Source organism: Scyliorhinus torazame, chromosome 4, assembly GCF_047496885.1.
Source record: "Scyliorhinus torazame isolate Kashiwa2021f chromosome 4, sScyTor2.1, whole genome shotgun sequence".
Taxonomy (NCBI): Eukaryota; Metazoa; Chordata; class Chondrichthyes; order Carcharhiniformes; family Scyliorhinidae; genus Scyliorhinus; species Scyliorhinus torazame.
This window is the reverse complement of record NC_092710.1, coordinates 334920208-334932758: the sequence shown is the minus strand read 5'-3', so window position 1 is coordinate 334932758 and position 12551 is coordinate 334920208. Positions and strand designations below refer to the sequence as shown.

Here is a 12551-nt window from a genome sequence, read left to right as displayed (position 1 = left end):
CCATCCCCTGATTCATTTCCCCTGGCAATGCCTTGATCAATCAACGTCGACCTGTCTAGTTTTAATTTAAATAAAAGTTTGACTGTTAACTGTTCCCTGGTGCATTCTCCATGACAATGCCTCTACTAATCGGAGTCCCCTTGCCAACTAATCAGAACTCTCTTTCGCAGTATGAATTGTTACTTACTTTACATTTGGTATTCTTGCGAACTGCCCTGATTAGTTCAAGACAAAAGCTTCAACAGCCTGTCCATTTTTCAGCAATACTCAAGTTCTGTTCAACTAAATGACTATCTCTCAAAATATACAAATGTTTTCACCTAGGTACCTAAACCTGCTGGAGTGAAGAAAGGTTGGCAGAGGGCACTAGCTGTAGTTTGCGATTTCAAACTCTTTTTGTACGAAATAGCAGAAGGGAAGGCTTCCCAGCCAAGTGTGGTGGTTAGCCAAGTTATTGACATGAGGTATGTGCGAGTAACTCTTCCTCTTCCTCTGGTCACTTGCTGTTTTATTCCGTTCACAGGGACCCTAGCCAATCCCCGTGTAGGAAAGGTGTTTCCCTATCAGTGATACTCCACTGATACCCGTTCCTTTTATTTAGTGTCAGCTATCGTTCAGTTGGTAATACTCCCACCTCTGAGTCCGAAGGCTGTGTGTTCAAGTCCCACCCCAGAGACATGAGCATAAAAATCTAGGCTGATCCTTCAGTGCAGTACTGAGGGAATGTGGCACTGTCTAAAGTGCAGTCATTCAAATGAGTTAAACTGAAGCCCTGGAACCCTCTCAGGTGGACTTAAAATATTCTGTGGCACTATTTTGATGTTGAGCAGGGTATTTCTCCTGTGTGTTCTGACCAATATATCCCCCCTAAATCAACATTGCTGAAACAGATTAACTGATCATTAGTTCCTTGTTGTTGGCGGGAACTTGCTGTACGCAAATTGGCTGCAGCATTACAACAGCGACTGTACTTAAGAAAGTGTTTTATTAGCTGTGAAAGTGCTTTGGAAATTCCTGAGTTGTGAAATGCATTATAGGAATTTCTTATTGAGGCAGTGTGAGCATTTGTGTTAAATTAATTTTCATTGCTGTTCAGTCTATTCTCAAGCCTTTTAAATCAAACGATACAGTATCTGCATTTACAAATAAACAGAGCTACAAACACAGTTTGTTACTTTGCCTTCTGTTCACTGCTGGCCCCTTGAAGGCAGCCAGATAATAGTTTCTTCTCTGCCCTCTTGCAGTGTCAGAAGATCAGAGAGGTATCGGTAAGGGCACAATATTATTGTTTTGTTTTCTTTAAAAAAAAGTATTTTCTTTTTAATTTCCCCCAGGGATGAAGAGTTTTCAGTTAGCTCTGTATTAGCTTCTGATGTTATCCACGCCAATAGGAAGGATGTCCCCTGTATCTTCAGGGTAAGTGGCAGTGTCGCTATATCCTGAGGTGGGAGGGGAGGGAAGGTTTTTAACGAGAGCAGAGGGACAATTTTAACAACTGGAAGAGGGATTACCGTGAAACCCTATCATCAGAATGTCTTGTTACTTTGGGGCTCCCCTAATTTGATGGCATATTTAAATAATAATTGTTTAAAACCTTTCAAACATTACAGCATATATATTAATTCTTATACTTGTAACACTCACGAAAAATGCAGTTTCCTGAACCATCATCAGATTATTTCAGTACGTTGCCGTTACAATTGTTTACTTTTCCTCTTTTTAATGGATATTTTCCCACTGTGTTTTTCCAAAGTACAAATACACTAAGGAAAAGATACAAAAATACTAAAAGACCCCAAATTGACCAAGATTTGCTGTATCATCGTTTATTGCTTCCTCAAGGTTCCTGGCCCAGACACTAGGCTTCTTTTAACAGCTAGGTCCCCTCTGGGCCCATTTCCGTAATTGTCTTTCTTAATTCATACTGTCTTTTGCTATCTTTTCCCTTTTCTCATTCTCTGTTCTCATTTTCCCCAATTTGTTTCACTCTATAACTTTCTCTTTTCCACTTTCGTTATTATATTTTACATTCTTGTATTTCTAGCCTTTTGTTGAGTGAATCTCCCTTCCCCCATTTTCTCTCACTCCCTTGGACACTCTCCCCAATCATCCCTCACCCAGTTGATTAATGGATATGTGGAGAGGGCAGGAAAATTGAGTTGTAGCTCAAGATCGGTAGAGCAGGCTCAGTGGGTCATGTGGTCTATTGCTGCTCCTATTTCTTATGTTTCCTCGATCTCTCCTCCTGTCATTTCTACCACCATGTCAGCTCTCCATCGTTGTAATTGTCTGTCCCTAATTCTCCCTTTGCTGTCCACCCTCTGGCATGTGTCAAACGATGCTATCCCCCAAGATAGCCCCCGCTCTCTGTCCCGGCTGAAAACAATCTTGGATAGACCATTACAGTGCAGGATAATTTAACGAACCGCCGCCACACAAAAGCTCTGAGAGCCCAGAGTCCTTTAGTTCAAGTCCAGCTTCTTTTAATAAAAATCCACACCTAGTCAGAGCAAATTAGGTTAACGGACCGCCGTCACTGTACAGCACTGAGAAAACTTAAGTGCCCGTTAGTTCAAGTCCAGCTTTTCTTTAATAAAAGTCCAAACCTGTTCTGGTGTCTCGAAGTAGTGATGGAGCTCCTCAAACGTAACCCAAAGCTTCGCAGGATACAGCATTCCAAACCTCACCTCCTTTTTGTAGAGAGCTGCCTTTACCTTGATGAATCCTGCACGCCTCTTGGCCAGCTCCATTCCCAAGTCCTGGTAGATGCGCACCTCACAATTCTCCCATCTGCTGCTCCTCTCCGCCTTGGCCCATCGCAGCAAACGTTCCCTGTCAGCAAGCCGGTGAAAGCGAACCACCAAGGCCCTCGGTCGGTCGCCCGTCCTGGGCTTCCTTGCGGGGGCTCTATGTGCCCCATCCAACTCCAGGGGTCAGGGGAAGGCCTCCGGCCCCATCAGCGCCTCGAGCATACCTTTCACGTATGCACCCACATCCGACCCCTCGCAGCCCTCAGGGAGGCCCACGATCCTCAGGTTCTGCCTCCTGGCTCTGTTCCCCATCTCTTCAAGCTGCTCCTGCATCCTCCTCTGGCGGGCATTCAGCTCTTCCACCTCGTGCTCCAGCTCTGCCACCATGTCCGCCTAGCTGGAGAGCTTCACCTCGACCTCCCTGAGCGCCTTCCCCTGGCCCACCTGCGCCTTGACCATTCGGTCCATTACCGCCCTCATCGGGTCCAACATGTCCCTCTTCAGTTCGGCGAAGCAGTTCTTAAAAAAACTCCATCTGTTGCTCCCTTGGCCAGTGAGCCTCCGCTCCCTGGTCCCTGCCGTCCGCCATGTTTTGCCGCCTGGCCTGGGGTCGCCGCTGCTCCCGCTTCGAGCCCTGCCGCTCCACTCGACCAGCTGCTCATACCCTGGGGGGGGGGGAAGCCTCTTCCCTATCGCCCCCTCAACCTAACCAGGTCGGCAGGTCCCGCAAAAGTCCGTTCAACAGGTCCGTTTGCCCTTTGCGGGCGGGAGCGATCCGACCTGCGACCTGCTTCCTCGAGGGCGCCACCGGAAGTCAGATATGAGGTACTAACTGAAGCTCAGGCTGATACCCTCACCTTGCTTTGTGAAGATCAGAAGCAGAGTCAACCTGAACTGCATTAGTTTACTTTGATAGACCTGGATGGAGGCCTACCATTGGTGCCTGGGTTTAGGACCATTTTGTTGCAGTGGATAACTTTCACAATAGAGTTTATTCTGCCTCAAAAAACAAACTGGGAAAGTTCTACTTGAACTGAGGAAATGGGAACGTGTTTGAGTTCTTATTTGCGTGTTGGAAATTGATGGAGTCCTATATGATTATATATTTTCTCCCTTTGTATCCACATCTTCCCATTTTGTGGCGCACTGTCTCAGTAAGGAATCATCCAAAAATCATTTTCTGTCTGCGACCATTGCTCAAAATGCCTGTTAACTAAACCACCTTAATTGTGAATTCCATGTTTTGTCTCTGTGATGTGAAGCACTATGTTTGCAGACTTAATATCTTTGTAAATCAAGTCCTTTGAAATGGCAGCAAGTTATTTCCTGTGTTTTCTAGATTCCTTGCATGTCACATACCATGGCGAAAAAGAAGGTGAGCTGTTCCCAGGCTCCTGTCAGTGCTGCTAAAAAAATAAAGATGTTTTTCCCTGTGGTCCATATTAGTTTTTTTTCTTTTATTTTGTCACCTCCACCATCACCACTTGCTGCACAAGTGCTTGAGGGTCAAGTATCCTATCTGTTAGTGTGCCGAACGGCTTTGTGCCAGCGATTGCTGCGTTTTTAAACAACTGGTGTAATCTTGCACCCCATATGATAAAATGGAGACCATGAATTAACTTTTCTGGCCATTTTTAAAGATTTCTATATCTGAATTTCAATCGTGCAATATTATGGTCTCCAGAAGCCTACCCACTAACAATGTTAGACTGAATGGGCTTTTGTTATCTGCTTTAGCACTCCCTGAACCAAAATGTTACATTCACAACCTTTCTAGATCCAAAGGTGTTTGAAAGATTGTGGTCAAAACCTTAGTTCTTTCCACTCTGACGTCCTGGGAAAGTTGGAATGCTATTGGAGCCCCACTCTCTCTTTTATTATGAGTTCACCAATGTTTCAGTATTATATTGTTATTTATAAATTAAACCATATAAATGCTCCAGTACCATCTCTTGCACTTTTTCAGTCCCAGCATTGTTACTCTTATGTAAAAATGAATAGCATCTCCTTTCTTCCACCTCCCCAATCAGCCCGACCCTTTCTTTTCTTTGTTTACACCAGTCAGGGGCTAAGAATCACATTATGTTGTCTAATTTAGTCTGACGTTTTCCTCATACCTGCTTTCCTGGTATTTGTGATGCGCAATAATTCTTCAACATAAACTGACCTGGGAACAATTATTTTTTAAAAAATATTTTATTGGAGGCAGTTATATACATATATATTTATACATAAAACAAGCAAACATGGTTGTAAATAATCAAAACAAGTAAATAACTAGCACCCCACCCTCCTGCTCCCCAACTCCCCTACCTCCTTTTTTACCCCCCCCCCCCCCCACACACACACACACACACACACACACACACAAAAAGTCGATGAACGGCTGCCATCTCCAGACAAACCCCTTCACAGACCCTCTCAAGGTAAACTTAATCTTCTCCAGCCTGAGGGAACTCTGCCAGGTCACTCAACAAAACTCCCGGTTTCGGTGGCTCCAATCCCGCCACTCCAATAGGCTCCGTCTCCAGGCTACCAGAGAGGTAAAGGCCAAGACATCAACCTCTCTCGGCCCTGGACTCTCGGGTCTTCTGACACTCCATAAGATCGCCACTTCTGAACTCGGGACCATCTTCACTTTCAAGATCTCCGACATAACGTCGGAGAACCCCACCTAGAATTCCCCAAGCTTCGGCCAACCAAAACTTGTGGACGTGGTTTGCGGGCCCACCCGCGCACCGCCCACACCTATCCTCCACCCCTTCAAAACACCTGCGCATCCTGGCACAGTCATCTGTGCCCTGTGAACCACTTTAAACTGGATACGACTAAGCCTAGCACATGAAGAGGATGTGTTCACCCTCCTCAAGGCCTCCTCCCACACCCCAGCCTCCATCTCCCTCCCCCCCACACCCAGCCTCCATCTCCCTCCCCCCACACCCAGCCTCCATCTCCCTCCCCCCACACCCCAGCCTCCATCTTCCTCCCCCCACACCCCAGCCTCCATCTCCCTCCCCCCCACACCCAGCGTCCATCTCCCCTCCCCCCACACCCCAGCCTCCATCTCCCTCCCCCCCACACCCCAGCCTCCATCTCCCTCCCCCCACACCCCAGCCTCCATCTCCCTCCCCCCACACCCCAGCCTCCATCTCCCTCCCCCCACACCCAGCCTCCATCTCCCCTCCCCCCACACCCCAGCCTCCATCTCCCTCCCCCCCACACCCCAGCCTCCATCTCCCCTCCCCCACACCCCAGCCTCCATCTCCCTCCCCCCACACCCCAGCCTCCATCTACCTCCCCCCACACCCCAGCCTCCATCTCCCTCCCCCACACCCCAGCAACCATCTCCCTCCCCCCACACCCCAGCCTCCATCTCCCTCCCCCCCACACCCCAGCCTCCATCTCCCTCCCCCACACCCCAGCCTCCACCTCCCTCCCCCCACACCCCAGCCTCCATCTACCTCCCCCCACACCCCCAGCCTCCATCTCCCTCCCCCCACACCCCAGCCTCCATCTCCCCCTCCCCCCACAACCCCAGCCTCCATCTCCCTCTCCCCCACATCCCAGCCTCCATCTACCTCCCCCACATCCCAGCCTCCATCTACCTCCCCCCCACACCCCAGCCTCCATCTCCCTCCCCCCCACATCCCAGCCTCCATCTACCTCCCCCCCACACCCCAGCCTCCATCTCCCCTCCCCCCCACACCCCAGCCTCCATCTCCCTCCCCCCACACCCCAGCCTCCACCTCCCCTCCCCCCACACCCCAGCCTCCATCTACCCTCCCCCCACACCCCAGCCTCCATCTCCCTCCCCCCACACCCCAGCCTCCATCTCCCTCTCCCCCACATCCCAGCCTCCATCTACCTCCCCACCCACATCCCCAGCCTCCATCTACCTCCCCCACACCCCAGCCTCCATCTCCCTCCCCCCCACACCCAAGCCTCCATCTCCCTCCCCCCCACATCCCAGCCTCCATCTCCCTCCCCCCACACCCCAGCCCTCCATCTCCCTCCCCCCACACCCCAGCCTCCATCCTCCCTCCCCCCCACACCCCAGCCTCCATCTCCCTCCCCCACACCCCCAGCCTCCAACTCCCTCCCCCACACCCCAGCCTCCATCTCCCTCCCCCCACACCCCAGCCTCCATCACCCTCCCCCCACACCCCAGCCTCCATCTCCCTCCCCCCACACCCCAGCCTCCATCTCCCTCCCCCCACACCCCAGCCTCCATCTCCCTCCCCCCCACACCCCAGCCTCCATCTCCCTCCCCCCACACCCCAGCCTCCATCTCCCTCCCCCCACACCCCCAGCCTTCATTCTCCAACCCCACACCCCAGCATCCATCTCCCCTCCCCCCCACACCCCAGCCTCTATCTCTCCCCAACTCTTCCTCCCACTTACGCTTCATTCCCCTATTTGGGCTCCCTCCCAATTCCCCTCAACTCCTTAAATTTCCGACACTTTACCCTCACCTACCCCCATTTTGACACCACCTTGTCCCGTAGCCCTTGGGGCGGTGGGGAAAGGATGGTATCCGCTTCCTGACAAAATCCCCTCACCTGTAAATCCCAGAACCCATTCCTGGCGGGCAACTCAAATTCCATCACCAGCCTCGCCAAGCTCGAGAAGCTGCCCCCAACGAATAGATCCCCAAACCGCTCGAAACCCACCCATTGCCACTCCCGAAACTCCCCCCATTGCCACTCCCGAAACTCCCCATCCAGCCCCCCCCCCCCCCGCCGGAGCAAACCTATGGGGCGCGATTCTCCGCCTCCCGCGCCGGTTGGGAGAATCGCCTGGGTCGCCAAATTTTCCCGCGATGCCGGTACGACGCCCTCCCTCGATTCACCCAAGCGGGCGAGAACGGCCCCGGTCGAGTTCCGCGGGGCGCAGGCCGGAGAATCGCCCGAAACACCCAAAATGGAGATTCTCCGGCACCCCTGCTATTCTCAGGCCAGGATGGGAACGCTGTGGGGAAGGCCTGCCGGGGGGGGGGTGGGGATCCTGCACCGGGGGGGGGGGGGGGGGGGTGGGGGGGGGGGGGGCCTCAAATGGGGTGTGGCCCGCGATCGGTGGCCCACCGATCATCGGGCCGTCCTCTCTGAAGGAGGACCTCCTTCCTTCCCACGGCCCCGCAAGATCCCGACTGACATCTTCTTGCTGGGCGGGAGCTCGGAAGAGGACGGCAACCACGCATTGCGCGGGTGACGCCAGTTATGCGGCGCCAGGCCGCGTCATGTATGCGGCGCCGCCTTGTACGTCGGCTACCAAGTCCTGGTGCGTGTAAATGACGCGGCGCCGCTCCTAGCCCATTATCGGGCCCTGAATCGGTCGGGGATAGGGGCCGTTTACGCGCCGTTTGTGAACCTCGACGGCGCGAACACTCTGCCTCTATTTCGGAGAATCCCGCCCATGATTCCCGCAGATCGGTGCCCAAACCGAGGCCCCCTCCGGCCTCAGGTGCTGCCTGCCACTGTCCCCACCTCCTCAGGGAAAAACCACACTCTTTCCCCAGAATCGACCCGCGTACAACAAGACCCTATGTTCCCCCCCACACTATCTCCTGCTCAGTCCATTGACGCTCTCAGCGCCATTGCAAATGGCTCTATAACCAAGGCAAAGAGCAATGGGGAGGTGGGCATCCCCTGCCTCGTCCCCACCGGCATAACCTGAAATATTCCGACATCACCCTGTTCATATTCGCATACTCGCTGTCGGCGACCGGTACAACAGTCGGACCCAATCCACAAAACTCTGCCCAAACCACCCCAGCACCTCCCACAAATAGTCCCACTCCACCCAGTCAGAGGCCTTCCCTGCATCCATGGCGACCACCACCTCCACACTTCGTCACTCTGGGGGCTTCATTATAACATTTAACAACTGCCTGATGTTAGCCGACAGATGCCTCCCCTGAACAAACCCCATCTGGTCCTCCCCTATCACCGCCGGCACCCAATGCTCAATCCTTGAGGCCAAGACCTTGGTCAGCAACCTAACGTCCACATTTAATAATGGAATTGTCCTGTAGGACCCACACTGCTCCAATCCTTATCCCTCTTTAAAATTAAGGAGATAGAGGCCTGCGATAACGTACGGGGAAGCACCCCCTGCTCCCTCACCTCATTGAACGCCCTCACCAGCAGGGGCCCCCAAGTCCCCCGAAAACATTTTATAAAATTCCACCGGGAACCCGTCCGGGCCTGGGGCCTTCTCTGCCTGCATCACCCCCATACCCTCCAACACCTCCACCAGCCCAATGGAGGCTCCCAATCCCTCCACCAGGTCCTCCTCCACCCTGGGGAACTCCAACCCATCCAAAAAACGCCACATTCCCTCCACCCAGCCGGGGTTCTGACCCATACAATCTCTTATAAAAGTCCCCAAACATCCCATCCACCCCCACCAGGTCCAAGACCGTGTACCCCCCCCATCCTTCATCTTGTTAACCGTGTTAAAATCCCACCCATTATCAACCGGTGCAAATCCAGGTCCGAGATCTTCCCCAGAACCCGTCTCATAACTCTCCATCTTCGCAGTTCGGGACATAAACATTCACCAACATTACTGGCATCCCCTCCCATTTCCTACTCACCATAACAAACCTCCCCTCAGAGTCTGCCATTATGTTCCCCGCTTCAAAAGCTACCCGCTTATTTGTCTAGACCGCCACCCCCCCTCGTCTTCAGATCCAATCCTGAATGAAAAACATGCGCCACCAACCTTTCCCGAGCCTAGTTTGATCCCCGATCTTCAGGTGTGTTTCCTGCAAGAATGCCACATCCGCCTTTAAGCTCCTCAAATGCGCAAACACTCAAGCCCTCTTGACCGGCCCATCCAACCCTCTCACATACCATGTGATCAGCCTGGTCGGGGGACTCTGTCCTCCCTCTCTCTCTTCTCCCCCCCCCCCCCCCCGGGCCGATCAACCATAGCCCCTCCTGGGCCAACCTCCGGCCCGCGTCCCGCACCCCATCAGGCCCGCTCTCGGATGTCCACCGTCATAAAAAGAACAAAGAACAAAGAAATGTACAGCACAGGAACAGGCCCTTGGGCCCGCCAAGCCCGTGCCGACCATGCTGCCCGACTAAACTACAATCTTCTACACTTCCTAGGTCCGTATCCCTCTATTCCCATCCTATTCATGTATTTGTCAAGATGCCCCTTAAATGTCACTATCGTCCCTGCTTCCACCACCTCCTCCGGTAGCGAATTCCAGGCACCCACTACCCTCTGCGTAAAAAACTTGCCTCGTACATCTACTCTAAACCTTGCCCCTCTCACCTTAAACCTATGCCCCCTAGTAATTGACCCCTCTACCCCGGGGAAAAGCCTCTGACTATCCACTCTGTCTATGCCCCTCATAATTTTGTATACCTCTATCAGGCCGCCCCTCAACCTCCGTCGTTCCAGTGAGAACAAACTGAGTTTATTCAACCGCTCCTCATAGCTAATGCCCTCCATACCAGGCAACATCCTGGTAAATCTCTTCTGCACCGTCTCTAAAGCGTCCACATCCTTCTGGTAGTGTGGCGACCAGAATTGAACTATACTCCAAGTGTGGCCTAACTAAGGTTCTATACAGCTGCAACATGACTTGCCAATCCTTATACTCAATGCCCTGGCCAATGAAGGCAAGCATGCCGTATGCCTTCTTGACTACCTTCTCCACCTGTGTTGCCCCTTTCAGTGACCTGTGGACCTGTACTCCTAGATCTCTTTGACTTTCAATACTCTTGAGGGTTCTACCATTCACTGTATATTCCCTACCTGCATTAGACCTTCCAAAATGCATTACCTCACATTTGTCCAGATTAAACTCCATCTGCCATCTCTCCGCCCAAGTCTCCATACAATCTAAATCCTGCTGTATCCTCTGACAGTCCTCATCGCTATCCGCAATTCCACCAACCTTTGTGTCATCTGCAAACTTACTAATCAGACCAGTTACATTTTCCTCCAAATCATTTATATATACTACAAACAGCAAAGGTCCCAGCATTGATCCCTGTGGAACACCACTGGTCACAGCCCTCCAATTAGAAAAGCATCCTTCCATTGCTACTCTCTGCCTTCTATGACCTAGCCAGTTCTGTATCCACCTTGCCAGCTCCCCCCTGATCCCGTGTGACTTCACCTTTTGTCTACCATGAGGGACCTTGTCAAAGGCCTTACTGAAGTCCATATAGACAACATCCACTGCCCTACCTGCATCAATCATCTTAGTGACCTCCTCGAAAAACTCTATCAAGTTAGTGAGACACGACTTCCCCTTCACAAAACTATGCTGCCTCTCACTAATACGTCCATTTGCTTCCAAATGGGAGCAGATCCTGTCTCGACGAATTCTCTCCAGTAATTTCCCTACCACTGAAGTAAGGCTCACCGGCCTGTAATTCTATGGATTATCCTTGCTACCCTTCTTAAACAGAGAAACAACATTGGCTATTCTCCAGTCCTCCGGGACATCACCTGAAGACAGTGAGGATCCAAAGATTTCTGTCAAGGCCTCAGCAATTTCCTCTCCAGCCTCCTTCAGTATTCTGGGGTAGATCCCATCAGGCCCTGGGGACTTATCTACCGTAATATTTTTTAAGACACCCAACACCTCGTCTTTTTGGATCTTAATGTGACCCAGGCTATCTACACACCCTTCTCCAGACTCAACATCTACCAATTTCTTCTCTTTGGTGAATACTGATGCAAAGTGTTCATTTAGTACCTCGCCCATTTCCTCTGGCTCCCCACATAGATTCCCTTGCCTATCCTTCAGTGGGCCAACCCTTTCCCTGGCTACCCTCGTGCTTTTTATGTACGTGTAAAAAGCCTTGGGATTTTCCTTAACCCTATTTGCCAATGACTTTTCGTGACCCCTTCAAGCCCTCCTGACTCCTTGCTTAAGTTCCTTCCTACTTTCCTTATATTCCACATGCTTTGTCTGTTCCCAGCCTTTTAGCCCTGACAAATGCCTCCTTTTTCTTTTTGACGAGGCCTACAATATCTCTCGTTATCCAAGGTTCCCGAAAATTGCCGTATTTATCCTTCTTCCTCACAGGAACATGCCGGTCCTGAATTCCTTTCACCTGACACTTGAAAGCCTCCCACATGTCAGATGTTGATTTGCCCTCAAACATCCGCCCCCAATCTATGTTCTTCAGTTCCTGCCTAATATTGTTATAATTAGCCTTCCCCCAATTTAGCACATTCACCCTAGGACCACTCTTATCCTTGTCCACCAGCACTTTAAAACTTACTGAATTGTGGTCACTGTTCCAGAAATGCTCCCCTACTGAAACATCTACCACCTGGCCGGGCTCATTCCCCAATACCAGGTCCAGTACCGCCCCTACCCTAGTTGGACTGTCTACATATTGTTTTAAGAAGTCCTCCTGGATGCTCCTTACAAACTCCGCCCTGTCTAAGCCCCTGGCACTAAGTGAGTCCCAGTCAATATTGGGGAAGTTGAAGTCTCCCATCACCACAACCCTGTTGTTTTTACTCTTTTCCAAAATCTGTCTACCTATCTGCTCCTCTATCTCCCGCTGGCTGTTGGGAGGCCTGTAGTATACCCCCAACATTGTGACTGCACCCTTCTTATTCCTGATCTCTACCCATATAGCCTCACTGCCCTCTGAGGTGTCCTCCCGCAGTACAGCTGTGATATTCTCCCTAACCAGTAGCGCAACTCTGCCACCCCTTTTACATCCCCCTCTATCCCACCTGAAACATCTAAATCCTGGAATGTTTAGCTGCCAATCCTGCCCTTCCCTCAACCAGGTCTCTGTAATGGCAACAACATCA

The 12551-nt window shown here is 51.6% G+C and overlaps 1 protein-coding gene across 9 annotated transcripts in view; it reads left to right on the top strand.

Annotated features, from left to right (window-relative positions):
* Positions 1-12551, top strand: part of LOC140411160 (serine/threonine-protein kinase MRCK alpha-like) — a 900765-nt gene that overhangs the window by 737205 nt on the left and 151009 nt on the right. For 6 of the 9 annotated variants that reach the window (XM_072500235.1, XM_072500232.1, XM_072500236.1 and 3 more), the window contains 2 exons: positions 325-464; positions 1335-1416. In XM_072500235.1, the coding sequence (XP_072356336.1) occupies positions 325-464; positions 1335-1416 (222 nt within the window). Of the gene's footprint in view, positions 1-324; positions 465-1334; positions 1417-4089; positions 4126-12551 lie in introns of all 9 variants that reach the window. The other 3 variants (XM_072500231.1, XM_072500230.1, XM_072500229.1) reach the window with 1 other exon arrangement.